At 42.7% G+C, this 19,609-nt stretch overlaps 1 protein-coding gene across 12 annotated transcripts in view; it reads right to left on the bottom strand.

Moving 5' to 3' along the window:
• Positions 1-19,609, bottom strand: part of LOC119495206 (girdin-like) — a 169,996-nt gene that overhangs the window by 127,101 nt on the left and 23,286 nt on the right. For all 12 annotated transcript variants that reach the window (XR_005208394.1, XR_005208395.1, XR_005208397.1 and 9 more), the window contains one exon: positions 3,844-3,952. Coding sequence is in view for 8 of the 12 variants with exons in the window: in XM_037781456.1 (XP_037637384.1) it covers positions 3,844-3,952 (109 nt within the window). In the remaining 4 variants the exon portion in view is untranslated. The remainder of the gene's footprint in view (positions 1-3,843; positions 3,953-19,609) is intronic.

Here is a 19,609-nt window from a genome sequence, read left to right as displayed (position 1 = left end):
ACACATTCTGAAATATGCTTAACAGAAGTAAAACTTGACTAAAAATGAAACTAAAAGTAAATAGATTTTACAAGGTTTTTACAAGGTTACAATGTACACATCCTTTCAATGACAAAATAGACTATTTATATTTTCAGTAATGGGTTTTGTTTTCGACAAACAAGGTGAGTAGTATTGCATTAACATGCTAGATTCAGGATGGTAAAGATACAAGGTATGTCCTGTTACTAACCGAGTCACGAAGATGCTCCCAGTTCATGTCTTTAACCCTTCCTGTCATCTCATCATCCACCGAGTCTGCTGGTCACTACTTAACCCCAGCAGCCACTGACTCTGAGCCCCATAATTCTGCTAGCCATTTGAGGCGCCCTAGTGGAGCTTTAGTCGGCTTATAATGTCAAAGTCTATACAATAGGCTGATTGTTTAAAGGATATGGTGAGGGATTAACAGGATGTTTAGGACCAAGGCGCTGGAGCTAACAAAGCAATTAACCAACCAGTGACACTCCTCTCTTGGCTATGGGGAAAAATTAAAAATGGAACTTCAGAAATAGAAATAGCAGAATTATAAACTATCTAAAACACATCAACCTCAAGAACTGTTTAGTCTTATCCAGTACGAAAAATGGAATTAGATTCAGCTAAAACTAGTCTGTAAAATGCACTGTTTCTCCATTTCATACTACCAAATGACATGATAAGTAAGTGCCTTTTCACAGCTACAGCCCCTGAGGATATGGGTCACACTCATAAGTCTGAGGTGTGGGAAATCTGTGTCTCCGTCAGTGTGACTGCTTGGCCACGATAACATTCCTAAACTCACTGCACTGTCGCAACAGCATGCTAGGTCACGCTCAATTCCTGGTTATCATCAACACAGTTGAGACACTGTTGCAGCAATGTAATGAATCCTATTCTCTCTGGATTGTTTCAATTCGCTAAACTCACAGGTTTCACAATTGGATTAAGCGTTACTGAGCATTTAAGTAATACGGTATGACAGCAGACAGTAAAAAAGAAATACACATTTCAAGTAAAGCCAAAGAACTGTACAACTGTAACAGCAACTTGACATTTGGTTGTGTGTACCATGTTTGTTCTGATTCGTGTTGAAATCAAATTTTTGTGTATTAGCAGAAATCACCACATATTTCTTAACACCTGTCAAGATGACCCGATAGTACGGGTGATATATGATTATGTAACAATAACGCACTGTCTAAGAGTCGACATTAATTTGCACAATGCAGAGAAAACTAGGACCATGTGCTATCATGCGAAGCCAGGCTTCGGTTCAGCCATTTTCACAGGAGTTTTCCCACCAGTTAATAAACTTGTGACAACACTGGTGTTACCAATTACAACGGAATACACTCAATATATGTCGAGCGCTTACTTTGATCTTAAACGTTGGATGGCTGTGTGTCTGGCCTCTCCAGTTTAGCTTTCACTGCGGGGCCGCAGGTTTCCACCCGGCGCCACGCACACGGCCTGTGAACGCTACCTCTGCGCGGCGATTGCCTCACTGGACTTAAATCCGAAATATTGCCAAAGAGGCGCTTTTGCTTTTCGCTTCGACACCAAATCCTCCGCCATCGTCTCGTCCCGTGTGAGAAATCTGACTCCTGTGCTGTACAGAGGAGACACTTTCACTTTCAGTTTGTAGCATTTGTCGTCCGACTATGGATAACACGATGCTGATACGCAATGACAATAAATGGGTTTTATTTCTCTAGAAAAAGCCAAACGACAGCGGGGGCAGTGGATAAGTAATGTAATCGGTGTATGCCTGAACACCGTTAACACTGACTACTGCAGCAAGCCTAGTTCAGACTTAGTATATTGCATCTACATTTACCCAGATTTAGCCATAGTCTCAGCCATACAGAGTGAGATGGATTACAGATTAGGATTACATCAAATATTTGACATCTAGCCTCGGATATGGGCTGTAAACTCTGGTCAAAGTTGTTTGACACAGGCAAATCAACCGCGTAGCGTGCTATATGTGTGTACTGCAAAGTGGACTATGTGGTTAAGAGATGGTCCAGGTCAGGATGCATGTGTACAAATGTAGTATGAGCACAACATTTTCCTGACTAATTCTATGTCAATGCATCACTCCCACCTGCATTTACAGCTTTCCACATGTGATCACATCACCAAAAAGAGTGTGGAGCTCACTCTCTGATATCTTGTGATCAAGGAGCCCATCTTTCATCTTTCTTCCATCTTTAATCCCCCACACATCCTCTTCCACTTTCTCTTTAAGTCTCAATCCTTTTGGTAAATGTAAAGATGAACTGTGGTGAGAGAGTTAACCGGCATGTTTCAGGGCCTGATGAGCTGATACCATGCTAAGCAGTAAACACAGACTGAACATGAGATAAGACTTCGCTACATATGACTTAGTGTGCTTCTATCACCTTCACATCTCTCTGCTGCCGTGAGCTGCTTTTTGTAGTTTGGGTCTCTTTCTGGGACACCCGAGACAAGCTGAAGCTGATATATCAGGTCATCATCCAAGAGGGAATTTGTTGCACAAGATCATTTTTTAAATAAAAAGAGAAAAGTAAATGAATTGACTGATTCATCTCAGTAAGAGAGACAGAGATCAGTGGCTTCATGTGTTTCACATTCCTGGTGTCGCTGTATATTTACCGGGTCCCTCTCTGGCATCTGGATGGGGGGTCATGATACCACATCACACGCAGTCACACACATACACATGTGCAAATATATCTCTATTTATACTGCCAAGACTTTGTGTGGCATGTGAAAGCTGTGTTGTCTGATGCATGTTTTCCCTGTACCCTGAGGGGTAAGAACCCACTGTTTGAATGCAGACCACCCAGCTCAGGCAGAAGGGAACATAGAACATTGTTCGGCTTTACTTAGAGCTTAGCTTCAGCCCAAGCCACACATGAAGGCGTTTATGCAAGTTATTCATCATGATTTTGACCATAGACTGTATATCAAGATGGACGACACGCCGCCACTTCCTCGCACTGTACAGAAGTGAAGCCAAAATATTCCAGATACGGGAGCTGCCATCTTGATATTTTGACGTCATTTGGAGCCAGAGTCTGCGCAGTAGTGATCGGGGACTGGAGCCGTGGTATCAAGGTCATCCATCCAAACGAGCCGAGCACGGCCGCAGCTTGTCTGCGAGAGACTCGCAGCTGTCAATCATGACGTCTCATCCCCTTTTTATAGCATCAAATAACTAATTAAAACCAAACTTATAACACATCAGCGTGATAAGAACTAACTAAAATGGCGTCTTATGACCTACACTGCAGCCAGTCACCAGGGGGCGCTCAAGATGTTTTGGCCAAACAGTATAGAAGCAAAGAGACGAAACTCCGGGGTTTTGCTGCCACAATTTTGGACTGAAAAAGCTTATTATATTTATAATATTTGTATTGTTCAACACGGGCCATTTTGGTAAAGACAAGAAATATGACAATACAATAGAAATAATTTTGTTTTACTTTTGTACGGCACTTTGTAGGCAGATGTTTTACCGACGTCCGGTAGTCCCTTTCAGTCCAAAATGGCGGAGGCGTAGCTTTGCTGGTAGGTGCTGATGTTGCAATTGAACGAACAATTGACTTTCACTTCTTGGCAATTGCATTCTTTGTTTTGGCTTCACTTTTAGGGAGCTGTCATGTCGTCCATCGTTATATACAGTCTATGATTTTGACCCAGAGATTCTGCAAAAACAGCTTGCAACCTTCACCTCAACATGGCCACTGTTGGACAACCTTAACTTCTGATCAAGCAAAAAGAGGAACACGTGATAACGGACTTTGCAGCTTGTTCAGCAGAAAGAAATCATACCTGATAGTAGGCTTTAATCTGTCTGATGAGAACAGAAAGGTTCTGGATGCGCAGTGTGGGGTCATTGTTCACCTTCTTGTTGGTCCTCTGCACCGTGGCCTTAGGATTTCTGTGGGGGAAAAAAAGGCATACAGTTATTTAATCTCTGTTTGTAGCAAAGTCAGTTGAAGATGTAGACAGATACATTTTAAAATGAATGTTTCAAAGGCGCGTGTGACTGGGTTGTTGTTTGACACTATGTTGCTCTATGTCATGGAACAAGTGTGTATTTGACTAAAATCATTAGCAACACAGTGACAATGGTCCCTTGTCCAAGCCGGGTCAGTGCCATAACCATGTTAAAGAAAGCACAGACGCATTCAAAGACAGAGCCAAGTAGAAATGCCGCCCTACCTAATCTGGAGGCCCCAATGATTCAGACCATGTTGTTTCCAGCGCTCAAACCAAATTCTTCGGTCAGTTAAGTTAAGTCAGTTATACAATTCAAACATCTTTATGAAGCACTGACATTTTCCGGCTACATTGTGATAACCATTACATTCTACAAGAGACCCTCTGCAGACTGTACTTCAAACTACTGAGAAGAATTTCATTAACATGGTAAAGAGAGCATGTATTTCAGTAATTCTGTGACCTGTAACCATGATCCCCATTTCATCTGTCTGACTCAAAGAGAAGAAGTATCTCTTTAGTGCTTGCAGAATACAGAGCCTGTGAGTTTTATCTTACTGTGTGTTCCCCAAGGGACATTAAAAGGAGCATGCATGACGACTGGTGTTATTACGGGTGTCAACATGTTTTAGTGAGCCTCGTAGACATTCCACAAACTCACACAGCACCACCTCCCCAGTCGCTGTTATCTACAACAATCCAAACCACCATTTGCATATCAGGAGATAAGTGTATCATCCCAGCCCTAGTAGTAGTAGTATTGATTAAAATCTTGTTGAAATGGCAGTTCTTGACTAATACTATGCAAGACCTGTGGCTTCAATGTTATATCTTATGATTGAGGGAAATTCCTATTTCCTAGACTCCTTACTTCACAGACAGGGACACTTTGAAAAATTGGACACTTGCATACTTTGCAGGCCTCAACTATCTGAGTAAGGCACTGGGATCCTACTAAATTCATAGTTAAATTAAATTCAGCACAACTGACAATGAATAATTGAAAGATTATTCAATCAAATATCAAGATAAACATCACTTTATCTATTTGAATAATATATTTTCTAATATATATAGTCCCACCCACCTCCCTAAAAAAACTACCCTGTAATTAATTCATGATACAACTGCCTTGGGATTGTCTGGGAAAACAACATTATTCAACACTACACTAGATTTGTAGAGCCTTACACCAACACTGTTAAAGAGCAGCTCTCTTTATAATGATATGCACTTCAGACTTCAAAGCATGTACATCCATCCCATGACCTATATGTGAGGGTCAACATGCTCCAAGTAGGGGGGAGGAGAGTCCTGGCTGCTTGTGAATGTATGCATGCATGCATGCATGCATGTAGTGTGTAGCACACGTGTAGTCATGCATATGTGTGCATGTCTGCATCTGTGCTCTAGCACTCCAGAATAGTGTCTGTATGGGCTAGGAATGTTAATAATTAACAGTTTAACTGACATTAAGCATTTTAACCGATTAACGCTATCGGTTAAAACGGTTAAAAGAAATGTTAATAATTAATTAAAAAGCTGAGAAAAACTTGTCACTTTAAGGAGAAAAGCTGGTCCACCTTAAGAGTCCACCTTAAGAGAGTCTGAGCCAGAGTTACAGATACAGGAAGTTGGCTCCGGTCTATAGCTCTTGAGCGGAGCGAGTTGTAGCATCGTAGCATTTATTCACCGACAAATAAACTGTTCACACACTGTCTGCTACACTACATTCACAGCTAGAACGCCACCGACAAAACCCACATTCACCGCCACCACACACACATCTGTCAGAAACTCCCTGATGTCACGCCAGGCTGACTGACCGTATGTGTGTGACAATGGTGAGCACGAAGCTATCAGCAGAGCTACAGTTGCTAACGTAGCACAAACACACACACACTGTTTGTCGTTCAATCGCTATCGTTACGCCGGGCAGACACACAGCTGACAGGCCGGCTAAACTAAACTAAATGTGCGGTGGAGACTTTTACTGGGAAAGTGGCTGCATGTCCGCGACACTACACGCAGTATCGTGGCTGCTAAATTAACGCTCCCGGGCAGTGAACTGGAGACAGTAAATGCAGCATCGTGGCTGCTACAGTAACTCTCCTGACGGTGAACTGGAGACAGTGAACGCAGCATCGTGGCTGCTACAGTAACTCTCCTGACAGTGAACTGGAGACAGTGAACGCAGCATCGTGGCTGCTACAGTAACTCTCCTGGTGGTGAACTGGAGACAGTGAACGCAGCATTGTGGCTGCTACAGTAACTCTTCTGACGGTGAACTGGAGACAGTGAATGCAGCATCGCGGCTGCTACAGTAACTCTCCTGACGGTGAACTGGAGACAGTGAACGCAGCATCGCGGCTGCTACAGTAACTCTCCTGACGGTGAACTGGAGACAGTGAACGCAGCATCGCGGCTGCTACAGTAACTCTCCTGAAGGTGAACTGGAGACAGTGAACGCAGCATCGCGGCTGCCACAGTAACTCTCCTGACGGTGAACTGGAGACAGTGAACGCAGCATCGCGGCTGCCACAGTAACTCTCCTGACGGTGAACTGGAGACAGTGAACGCAGCATCGTGGCTGCTACAGTAACTCTCCTGACGGTGAACTGGAGACAGTGAACGCAGCATCGTGGCTGCTACAGTAACTCTCCTGACTGTGAACTGAGGACTCGGCTGTCTGTTGTGCTCATATACTGCAGCTGGCACAAATCTTGTCGGTTAACGATTAATAATCGGTTAATGAGGGTCGGTTATCGGTTAAGACATTTTTTCAAAATTAGCATCCCTATTATGGGCTAACAAAAAGCTTAATCCTGAAATACCGTAAAGACGGCTTTATAAGTAGTATAGAAATCAAGATATTTGTTTGTATTGTCTGTCTGTTCTGATTGAGAGAGGTCAAAGTTATCTTCCTCAAGGACATTCAGACATCTGGTTGAATGGCTCTTCTTAATCACTTTACCGTGGTGCTGCCCTGTTTCTACTATGACTGATTAAACATACATCTATAAAACCTGTCTTATACCCAGAAACATAAATATCCCAAGTTTCCAGCTATATAAACTGTGCTGCCAAGCATCTGCTGAAACAGTGTTTTTATCTTTTTAATGTCCTCATTGGACTATATATTTAATGCTTTAGTAGCTTCAAAGGCATGGTTGGTAGGGCTGTGTATTGGAAAGAATCTGGCGATACGATACGTATCGTGATACAGGGGTAACGATTTAATATGTTGCAATATATTGCGATACTGTAAGCAAGGCGATATATTGCAATTTTTTCAAATAACATTTTAGGTAAACTATCATAGTATAAAGAACACACCACCATATGTGTAAAATCTGAGTAAAAAAAAGTCACTATGGGAAATGCTACTATGGGGACTAACATCATGACACATGAATACAGTTGGGCTCATTGGATCCACAAGAGCCTCAGCTTTACAGTAACACCCAATTTATGTAATTCCTAGACTGTTTAGGGACTCCAGTATGCAGAAATATTCAAACACAACGTTTTTAGAATAGGCAAAAATAATGCATTTATACTGCATTAAAAAAAACGGTATGGTTTTTGCCCAGAATTGCATGTGATTATCATAAAGTGGGCATGTCTGTAAAGGGGAGGCTTGTGGGTACCCATAGAACCTATTTACATTCACTGATCTGGAGGTCAGAGGTCAAAGGACCCCTTTGAAAATGGCCATGCCAGTTTTTCCTTGGCAAAAAAATTTAGCATAACTTTGGATTGTTATTTTGCGTTCTTCGCAACATGCAGGTATGACATGGTTGGTACCGATGGTTTCCTTAGGTTTTGTAGTTTCATATAATGCCAGCCTTCACTCTAGCTTTAAAACTGAGCCCGCTACAACCTCATAAGGACATAATAACAGACAGATTTTTAAGAGGTTAATTAAAAATCGATAGAGCGTTTTGGAAAATTGATACACAATTGATAATATTGCGATAGTCATGTATGTCAATATTTTCTTACACCCCTTACGGTTGGTAGTGCTGTTTAAATACATGTTTTGTTATATTTGCTGAAATTGTCATTACATCCCGACAGCAATCAATAAATCAAAAACTTTTTAAAAATCTGGTATCTCTGGCTGTCGTTTACGTTCATTATGATACATTTGGGGGAGTGGCTTTGGAGGCCTGAAGGGACGGCTTGTCAGCATACCAAATTGGTGACTTTCTCTCTAGATTTAGGGACTTTTGGAGCTAGCACTGCTACCTTCTTTCATTTGGAAAAGAGTTGGCAACACTGGGCTGGGTTTTTCAGTTGGATCATTTTTAAAATATAGTGTACTCTTTCTAGTTTCTTAAGTTTACCAACCCTGCCTTTAACTCTTAAATAATTTTCTAGTATAATTTAGAATAAGCTTATTTTGTTACACCTAGAAAAAGGGCAGAATGCCTGTCTCTTAAATCAACCGGCTGCAGTGTGGATGTGTTAATTAGTCTTTTGATGAGCCTCCGCTCTGATATACACACCCACAAACACAATCATGTTAATCAGAAGTACACAGGGCTCTTTTTAATACTGGTCTAAATGAACAGTCATGTGACCTCCCCATCTCCCCCCTCCTCACACACTCAGCCCCTTTCGAGGTCCATAGTGGGGGGTCTATTTAACCCGTTAATTAAAAAGCAGAGGAGGCTGTAATCCTGTCAGGGCGAGCCGGGTGATGTGGTGAATGAGGTGTGTGTGTGTGTGTGTGTGTGTGTGTGTGTGTGTGTGTGTGTGTGTGTGTGTAAGAGAAAGAGACTAAAGGAGAGAAAAACAGCAAGTAAAGGGTTGCCCATTCATGCATTCCTTCACCATCAGCGTCAGCCAAGAACATGGCGGCCACAACAACATGACCGTGACAACTCCACACAATCCAGCCCTCGTTTCTTTGGCTCTAATGCCACAAACAAGCACGCGACAGGCCGACCCCCTCCCCCCCCCCGTAGAGCGGCAGGCGAATAAATACAGGGACTTAGAACGCTAATGGGGGTCAAATACCCCCCTTATTGCCTCCCTCCCCGTTCCTGCTGATACAGAAAACCTAAGACGTTAAATAGACAAATAGATTAGGTATGGAAGGCAGAAAATCAGCTAAACAGCCAGCAAGGCAGACAACTAGTGAGCCAGACGGCCAGTCAATAAGCCGGTCCGTCGGTTCTGTCGATGGGCACTGCAGCCTTATGTGGAGCCCAGGGCCACTGGGCTTTCTCCTCTCTTCTCCTGCCTCTGATTGGCTGGGTCAGAGAGTAGTGTTAACCTATATATGACAGGCTACATTACAGTCAGCATGGGCAGCCAGGCACATACACACATACGCACACACGCACGCATGCAACAAAGCAGGCTAAATGCACACACACAAAGAAAAAATATGCAGGCTACATTTGGCCACGTGTTGAGGATAGAGCTTATGAGCTGTACTGTCCAAACACAGCTGGGGAGTGTGTGTTTGTGTCTGTGTATGTGAGACAGAGAGACACACACACACAGCACAAACAGGAAGCCAAAGAGCTTCAGTAAAGAGGAATCTGGAGGATGAGCACTTATTAGCAGACCTGCTAAGTTAAACAGTTCAGTTCAGGATAAGTCTGTGGGTCTGTTCCTGTAACATCCAAATTAAAATGTGTCTGAGGACAACATGAGTAGTAATCCACTCAAAACTAACTGGAACATGCCAGTGTGTCCTAATACCCCTCAGTACACTTCTCTCAATTACCCATATCAAAGTTGTACTTTAATTAAACCATTTACACGCCTTGCAGAAACACAACTAACCCAGCAATCAATAAAATGTACTTTATTTTTTTTGTTTGTGAAGTTTCTTAGTAGCTGACAGGCCAAGAGGAAATAAGATTGGGAAAATGAATTACCATATTTAAAGGGTGGATCCATATATTTTGTTAGGTTTTTATATCATTCTGTAGCTTCACAGTGGTGTTCCTTATGTATTCAAATCCAAACATTCAAATTATGGTCAAAGTATGTATGTTTTAGTGTCAAAATGCTATTTTCCCAAGCCCTTCTAAAACCTTTGACCTGACGTAGGTTTCTGCACGATGATATATGCTGCTACATGTACAGTTAATACACATCCTTATAGTCAGTGTATTAACGTTACATATAGTAACATTGATGGCGGTTAGCATGCTCCCAGTTTGGAGAAGCAGACAGGAGTAACGGCACAGAAGCTAAGCAATGTACTGCTGTGTGGACGCCACGCTAGTTTGGATAAGAATAATAAGAACAATAACACCATCAAACGAACCGATCGATGCAGCGGTAGACCAGCAACTCTTCTGACAGGTCAAATTAATGTTTTTGTGAATGGAGTCTGGTCTGGTCTTTAGTCACCCATCAGAAAGTGTTGTCTGATGGCGAGGTAAAAGGGTGAAAATATTCTAAATATAGCCTACACTTAAACGGATGTTTGTTTTTTTAGGTGGCTAAAATACGTATTTCTGCTGCTCTCGTCCACAGCCGCTTTACCTCGCCATCAGACAGCGCGTTCCAACAGTAACTGAAGCCGTTATATCACGGTCTTCAAGACCAGACCTAACTCAATTCACAAAACAGCCATTTTACCTCGCAGAACACGTGAGTATAAACTTGGGAAAAAAAGTTCAGAAACTTGTGTTTGGTGGATTATTTCTCTGTTGTTACAATGCTAATGGTCATTGTATTTTACATGGTTGGAAAGCCTGTTTATTTACCTTCAAAATTTGCCAAAATGCTCTCCCAATGGTAAACAGTGTATTCTCCTGTTGGTGTTGACTCGTTTTGAGTTGTTTGGTGGATTGGATGATTGAACTCTCTATCAGTAACAAGGAACACACAAGACATATTGGCTATTTTACACTTTATTCATTTAATACACCGTCAGGAGCCTCAGTAGCGGTGGAAGATCCATACGCAGCCACAACAGCCTGGCACCTCCTCCTCATGCTGGTCACCAACCGGGTCACACGTTGCTGTGGGATGGCGTTCCATTCCTCAACCAGGATTCGTTCCAGGTCAGCCAATGAGGTTGTGTTGGTCACTCAAACACGTACAGCACGCCTAAGCTGATCCCACAAGTGTTGAATTGGGTTGAGGTCTGGACTCTTGGCAGGCCGTTCCATTCTCTCTACTCCCACATTGTGGAGGTAGTCTGTGATAACCCTGGCTATGTGGGGGCGAGCGTTGTCATCTTGGAGGATGGAGTTAGGTCCCAGATTGTGGAGATATGGGATCGCCACTGGCTGCAGAATCTCATCTCGATATCTCCCTGCATTGAGATGGCCTTCAATGATGACAAGCCTTGTTTTGCCAGTGAGGGAGATGCCCCCCCTCACACCATGACACTGCCCCCACCAAAAGCTGTTACTCCATCGGTGCAACAATCAGCATAGCGTTCTCCACGTCGTCTCCATACTTTGACCCTGCCATCCAACTTTGGCAGACAGAACCTGGACTCATCACTGAACATGACATTCCCCCACATGTTCAGGTTCCATTGTCTGTGTTGTCGACACCAGCGCAAACGGGCCTGACGGTGAAGGGCAGTCATTGCAGGCTTCCTGGTAGCCTTATGAGAATACACTGTTTACCATTGGCAAAGCATTTTGGAACATTTTTCTTGGGCGCTACCCACATAATCAGCTGTGCTGCTCATCCCACAAATGCATGATCCTTACAAGTTGGACATCATTGTGAAGGTAAATAAACAGGTTTTCCAATGATGTAAAATACGATGACCATTAGCATTGTCTTCTTCTTCTTAGTCCTCTTGGCCCCCTTGGGAGCATAGGGCATCCACCATGGATCTCCACCTCACTCTCTTCTGTGCAGTGGTCTTTGCTTCTTGCCAGGAGGTCCCGATCTTGTTTAACTCGTCAAGCATAGACCGTCTCCAGTTGTTTTTTGGTCTCCCTGGCTTCCTCTTTCCTTGTGGGTTGTAGTCCAGAGATTGTCTTGTTATGTTTGTTTCTTGTTTTCTGAGTGTATGCCCGATCCATCTCCACTTTCTCCTTTTGATTTCTTTGTTGATTCGCTCCTGGTTTGTTTGTTTCCACAGGTCTGTATTTGTAATTTTTCTGGGCCACCATATCCTCAGTATGTATCGGAGGCAGTTGTTGATGAACACTTGCAGTTTGTTGGTGATTGTGTTTGTGGTTTTCCAGGTTTCACAGCCATAGAGAAGGACAGATTTTACATTTGAGTTGAAAATTCGGATTTTTGTGTTTTTGGAGAGCTGGGAAGAGAGCCATACAGGTCGGAGTGTTCTGAAGGCATGTCTTGCTTTGCTGATGCGTAGCTCCACATCCTTATCTGCTCCTCCGTCTGTGCTGATGTTGCTTCCCAGGTAGACAAACTCTGCCACATTTTCTAGGGGTTGCTCCTTGATATTTATTCCTTGGTGGGATTTAGTGTTGATCCTCATGACCTTGGTCTTTCCAACGTTGATCATGAGGCCTAGCTGTTTGCTATGTTCATGTAATTTGTTTGTCTTCTGTTGCATTTGTGTGTGTGTTCCTGAGATCAGTGCCAAGTCATCTGCAAAATCGAGGTCTTCCAATTGCGTGAAGGGAGTCCACTGTAACCCCGTCCTTTGGCCATCCACTGACTTTTTCATAGTCCAGTCGATGGCAACAAGAAAGAGCAGGGGAGACAGAAGACAGCCTTGTCGTACTCCTGTTTTTATTTGGATGGTGTCTGATAGCTTTCCATTTGAAATGACTTGGCCCGTGAATCCATTGTACATACATTTAATGAGATTGACCAGTTTTATGGGTATTCCGTAATGTCGGAGCAGCTTCCACAGGATGTTTCTGTCTAGGCTGTCGAAGGCTTTTTCAAAGTCAACAAAGTTGATGAACAGTGATGACTGCCATTCGATGCACTGCTCGACAATTATTCTGAGTGATGCAATGTGATCTGTACAGGAGTTGTTCTTCCGGAAACCTGCTTGTTCCTTCCTGAATATCTTGTCCAGTGGTTCTTGCATTCTATCCAAGATGATTCGGCAGAGGATTTTGCTGGGGACTGAGAGAAGCATGATGCCTCTCCAGTTCTTGCATTCACTGAGGTTGCCTTTCTTGGGAATTGTGACAATTAGCCCTTGTTTCCAGTCATTGGGTACCTCCTCTTTTACCCAGATCTCATTTAGAAGCCCGTGGAGGATGTCAGCGGTGACACTGATGTCTGCTTTCAGTGCATCAGAGGGGATGTTGTCCTTTCCTGGTGCTCTGCCGAGCTTCAGTTTTTTGATGGCTCTTTTGATTTCTTCCTTTGATATCCTTTCACAGTTGATGTTTAGGTCTCGTCTCGCTTCTTCAATGTCTGGGGGGGTGTCTGGAGGAGGTCTATTGAGGACTTCCTCAAAGTGTTCCTTCCAGCGCTCTAGTTGTTGGGAGTCTTTAGTGAGAAGGTTTTCCTGTTTGTCTCTGATAGGCCGGCTAAAGCTCTTGTTCTTACCAGCTAACTGTCGGGTAATTTTGTACAATTCCTTTGCGTTGTTCTGCCTGGCTGCTGCCTCTGCTTTGTTGGCGAGCTCCTCCGCTTGTGCTTTTTTGTCCCTCTTGCAGCTCTTTCTGACGATTATGTTCTTTTGTTGGTAGTCTTGTCGGAGGCCTTCCTTCTTATTGCGGTCTGTCTCTCTGTTGAGTTTCAGTTTGATGTCTCGCCTAGCTTCAATCTCCCTCCATGTTGGATCAGTAATCCAGTCTTTTCTTTTGGGGTCTCGGTACCCCAGGACAGTTTCACATGTGTCAGTGATAGCCTTCTTGCATCTTTCCCAGTTGTCATTTATGTTTTCTCCCTCTGCTAGGGTTTGGAACCGGTTTCGGAGTAGAATTCCCCATTCTTGCCGTGCCTTGATGTCTTTTAGTTTTCTTGTCTCAAATCTTCTCTGTACCCTGTTTCCAGCTTTCTGTTTTACTGCCAACTTCATCCGGAGTTCTCCCACGAGAAGATGGTGATCTGAGTCTATATCGGCGCCCCTCTTGACTATGACATCGAGGAGAACTCTCCTCCATTTCCTGTCTATTGCAATGTGGTCGATCTGGTTCTCTGTGCAGTGGTCCGGAGATATCCATGTAGCTTTATGGGTTTGTTTGTGTGGGAAAAGACTGCCTCCAATCACCAACTCGTTGAGGGCACAAAGGCTTGCAAAGAGAAGCCCGTTCTCGTTCATCTGCCCCAGACCTTCTGTCCCCATTGTTCCCTTCCAGTCGTTGTTATCCGTTCCAATCTTGGCATTCATGTCTCCCATCACAATCTTAATGTCTCTCTTGGGAGCCTTTTGGAAAACTGCCTGTAGTTGTTGGTAAAAAGTTTCTTTCACTTCAAACACAGCAGTGTTGGTTGGAGCGTAGCACTGAATGCATGTGATATTGCGTCCTTTTTTTATTCTTTTGATAGGAGTAGTCCTACTCCGTATGAGTGGGGGTCTTCTTCCTTTGGGTTGCCAGAGTAGAGGAAGGTCTCTCCAGTGGCAGTTCTTACCTCTCCAAAGGTGTTCCATCGGCTTTCACACACCCCGATAATGCTTATGTTGTACCGTTGCATTTCCTTGGCCAGTTGTGCCAGTTTTCCTGTCTGGTATAATGTTCTAACATTCCAGCATCCAATTCTCGTTCTTGACTTAAGCTTCAGCAGACTTTTCCCCCCTTGAGGTCTCTTTTGAGTTTGCCCCAAGGGGTTCATGGGTCCCATTTGAGGGTCGTCAGTTAGGCTTAGGTCACTTTCGAGGTAAGTATCCATAGTTTCAGTTTCTGTAATCATTTATTAGCCCAAGCTGCCGTTTCCACAAGTTATCCGCAGTGGTCGTAGACCACTTTTCTAAAAGCTCCATGGTCAAGAGGCAGTTTTGACTGTATTTTGTCTGACCCCTCGCCCTAGACCTGTCCGGTTTGGTAAAACCTGCCAGGAGTTGCCTCCCACCGGCATAGCTCTAAGGGGTCAATGGGGTGCACAAGCTCCCTTACCACGACAGGGTAACAGTCATAAAGGAGTATTAGGAGGGATTAGCATTGTAACAACAGAGAAATAATCCACCAAACACAAGTTTATGAACTTTTTTTTCCCAGTATACATACAACCCCACTTCAAAAAATCCGAAGTAACTCTTTCAGTTATTTCCAAACTTAGCACAGCTAACTTTGCCTCAGCTAGTGTACACATTATTCATGACCTTATTGATTAGCTTACTTTGGTTACCTACATCACTGCTATTTGAAACAGCTAAGTGGGCATTTCCATTTGAAAAAAACGTAACAGAACACAGATGGACCCGCCTTTTAATGAATTTAAAGGATTGTGTGTTTTACACCTTAAATATTGCCATGCCACTCCCCAAACACATCCCTCTGTGACCTTTATGGCGTATGCACAGAATCAACATGGCAGGAGTAGGCTAATTCAAAAGAGTAATGAGTGATACAACTCTGTAAATCATATGATGAGTACTCAGAGTACAGCAAGGTAACTTTGTTTAAATAATTACACGCCAGTTCCAATTATTGGAATTCAGCCTTAATCTTGTTATACCGGAGTGCATGTTAACACACTGACTGCTTTTCCAAATGGAAGACTCTAAGTACATTTACATTTATAAGCACAAACAGGCAGGCTAGCCAGTACTTATACAAATGCAATTAATCTCAAACTAGAGAAGAATGACGCGATGACCTTCATATGTCATACAGTATGTTTCGAACGCACCAGCCTTCTACTTCTGAATTAGGGCATTAATGCATATTAGCAAGGAATGCACCAATTGTGAAATTCTGGGCCAATATCGATGTTTAACATAACAATTTGGCCGATAGCCGATGCCGATGTTTTTGTTGTCGTTGTTATTTATTCCTTTTTTTGTGGCCGATACCGATGTTCGGCCGACAAATCGGTGCATCCCTAATATCAACATACCACGTACAAAAACACTGTTTGTTTTACACTCAGTGCACACCACCAATTATCAGTTTGCAATACGAAGATATTACAAAACACAACTCATTAGTATTGCAGGTATGTAAATATTTGATATTTGGCCATCATGCAGACCTCAACATGACCACATCCTATTTTCTCACCCCCCACCCTTTTCCCATGAGAACAGCAGTATATAAATAGCCCAGTGAGGATCTGACCATTGGTATGTGGTTCTCATCATCCCGTTTCCTAGTCTTGGCTTTTCATGGACTCGTTTCTCTCCTGTCTTTGTCTTTCTGTTTCCACAGGGCCTATTCCCATTCCTCTCCTCTGGCTTTGTATCCATAGGGACTGCGGCTAAACTCATTACTGCCTAACTGGACGTGACCTTTGTACTGGACAACAAGCACTTAGACCATAGAACACTGAAATGCAATTCAATGTCTCAAATAAAAGGCACAATTGTGTATATCATATTGGCTCACAAAGTGAACCAAACGATTCCTTTAGTGCAACAACCAGTGGGCAACCAGTGGGTCTGAAAAGTGAAGCCAATGCAGAAGTGCCTTAAACTTGCATTCTTTCTAACAGCCAGCAGGGGGCGACTCCTCTGGTTGCTAAAAGAAGTCTGATTGTATAGAAGTCTCTGAGAAAATGAGCCTACTTCTCTCTTGAAAAAGAAGTCTGATTGTATTATTATTACCTCAGTAAACATTGTAAACATGAGTTTATGGTCTCAATCACTACTTCCAAGTCTTCTTCAATACAGCATGATGTTCATTTAGTAAATTATGATCCCATTTAGAGTCAAATCATCCACATACACCATAAATCAGGGTATGCATTAGGGCGTGACTACCTCCTGGTTGACAGGGCGCTCCCACCGCGCTGTCGGGTCTGGGAGTTGTCCGTGTTTTCATCTTACAACTGTAACCCTTTCACAATGGGTTTTCAGTTTATGAGAGTTAATTATAACCTTTTCTATCACTTAAAAATGTCTTATTCAGTGTTCGGTTGTACTCAACCCTCTCTTGTCACTTCTGGTTGCAAAAAAACAAGATGGCGACGGCAAAATACCAAGATGGCGACAGCAAAATACCAAGATGGCGACGCCAAATACCAAGATGGCGATGCCAAATACCAAGATGGCGACGGCAAAATACCAAGATGGCAACGGCCAAAATGCCAAAACAGCAGTCCACAAAACCAATTGTGGATGTCACAGTGACTGCTTCTTATATACAGTCTATGACAACAACACAGTCACCCAGACTCACTGCTCTGCTGCTCGGAGTTCCTCTTTTTAAACAGAAATGTTGTTCTTGGTCACTGACTAATTCAGTGCTGTTCATTCTCAATGTTAAGCTGCTGTTAATGAAACTCAACACTTACTGCAGATGCTTGACAGCAAAGTACTTCCCGGGAACAGAAGGAATTATGCCCCCTGAAGGTCCGGTAACATGAAGCAGATGGAGGAAGTGTTGTTTGCATTAACAGCAAACAGCAGCAACAGCAAAATTAACAAATTTGATTAAGTATAATCAAATATAAAGCAGGGGAAATGGGAAATTCGAAACAAACACCGGTCTCTAACAAGATCTCCAGTAAAAAGGTAATATCTATGCCATTACCTGACACATGCTGAACACGGTGCAGCCCAGAAATCCCAACTAATCCCGAGAATACATTTCTTCAGATGCTGATCCCTGTAAATCAGGTTGCCATTGAATTGCTAGGACTGAGAACAAGCCTGTGTCTAAAAGCCTAAAATGGTCCCGATGGGTTTACCATGTCCTTGGTTGTGGGATTTTGAGTGCCTCACATTAACATAGCCTTGTTAAAGATTTGTCCTCTCAAGGTCACAGCTGTTGTTTCCTGTCTGACTTGATATACTGTACATCCTCCTGCTAGACAGACACAGCGAGAACAGCATGACACAAAGATGATTATGAGAGATGCCAGATTAATGTGTGATTCTACACTTTGATGCAGAGGGCTGTGGACCCCACAGTCCAGGCAGCATCAGTGGGAGAACTGAACAGACTGACACCCCAGCAGTACCTCTGCCTGCCTCTTTTCCGTAGTCGAGCTGGAATCCCAACTATGTCTAGCCCTAGAGAAAGCAACAAAGGCTTCAACATGCTGCTCAAAGAAAACAGAGGAGGGAAAGAGAGCGAGAGAGGTGAGGCATGGAGAGGAGAGCAGGCAGAGATGAAGAGGAAAAAGACTCCAGCAGGAGGAGGGGAGGGGGGAAGAGGGAAAGAGCAAGAGGTACAGTAGCAGTGGGTGTTGAGACATGATAAAAAAAAAAGAGGGAGGACAGAAAGAGGGAGATAAATTAGTTGAATTAGGAAGAGAGAAAAACAAGATGAGGGTTAGGACAACAAGAAACATAGTCCAATCTAACAATTGTTGCCATTATCGTTGAATCTGCCGATCATTTAATCTATGAAATGTCAAAAACGACTAAAAAGGCCCATTTCTAGAATCCAAGGTAATGTATGTGAATGTGTTGTTTCATCCAACAGTCCAGTAACCTATAGATATTTAATTTACATGACGAAGAAAATTAGCAAATTGTTACATTTGAGAAGGTGGAACCAGCAAATTTCTGGTATTTTTGTTTGAAAAAGGGACTGAAATGATTAATCGATTAACAAAACAGCTGCAGATTCATTTCAGATTTTTTTCTTTAGAACTACTTGATAAATTGCTGCAGCTCTAGTCCAATCAGATGAATACAACAAGGGAGAAAGCCAGTAAAGGAAGTGTGGGAAACTTCTTTGTTTGTTTGATCTTTAATTTGCCATTTTGAATTAAATGCTTAGGCATTTAATTCAAAATGGCAAATTAAAGATCTCTCATGAATCAATCATGTCTTATTCTTGATTACAGTAGGTCTAAAAGGGCAACATAAACAGGACTGCGTTTCATTTTCCCCGTATGTTGATGAAGAATAAGTTGAATGTAAGATTGAAATAAAAATCTTAAGAAGAGCAGACTCATAAGTTTCTTTGTACGTGGTAGGGCTGTGCAATTAACCTAATTTTAATTACAATTATGGCTTCCAACGATTATGAAAATTATATAATCAACATAAAATGATTATTGTGCCGCATTCCGATTCGCGATGATGCTCTCGTTTTGTCGTGTTATAAATCCAGCGCGCCCGTTCCTTTACAGCAGGGCGCTTTTGCTGTCTAGAACCCCGGACCCCGTCTTGACCCCGTCTTGTTTGCCATGCTTTGTGGGTGTGACGTTTTTTGCTGTGTCATCACCATTCATATCTATACAACCAATAGAGTGTATGATTAAATTATTTGCAAGAGCACACAGTTATTCATAGATCAAGCCTCTTAATTTTGCTCTCAAAGTGCACCAGATTGATGCATTTAACTTTAACAAAATACTAAATTGTCTCTCTAAACACGTGAAGTTTCCAAAGTCGATGAGTAGTCATGTTAAACAATCGTGATCTCAATATTGACCAAAATAATCATGATTATGATTTCACAGCCCTAGTATGTGGTCTTTTCTCGATTCTGCGTGTAGTAATGAAACGTTCCCAGATGGTTGGTAACCTAAGAGTATTCTACTAGAGCAGCAAAGCCATTAAAAGCTGAGTATGAACATAATGTAGCCTCCATATGTTAGCATA

This window comes from Sebastes umbrosus, chromosome 10, assembly GCF_015220745.1.
Source record: "Sebastes umbrosus isolate fSebUmb1 chromosome 10, fSebUmb1.pri, whole genome shotgun sequence".
In the NCBI taxonomy this organism is placed as follows: Eukaryota; Metazoa; Chordata; class Actinopteri; order Perciformes; family Sebastidae; genus Sebastes; species Sebastes umbrosus.
Note: the sequence above shows the minus strand (reverse complement) of the source record. Positions and strands in the feature narration are given on the sequence as shown.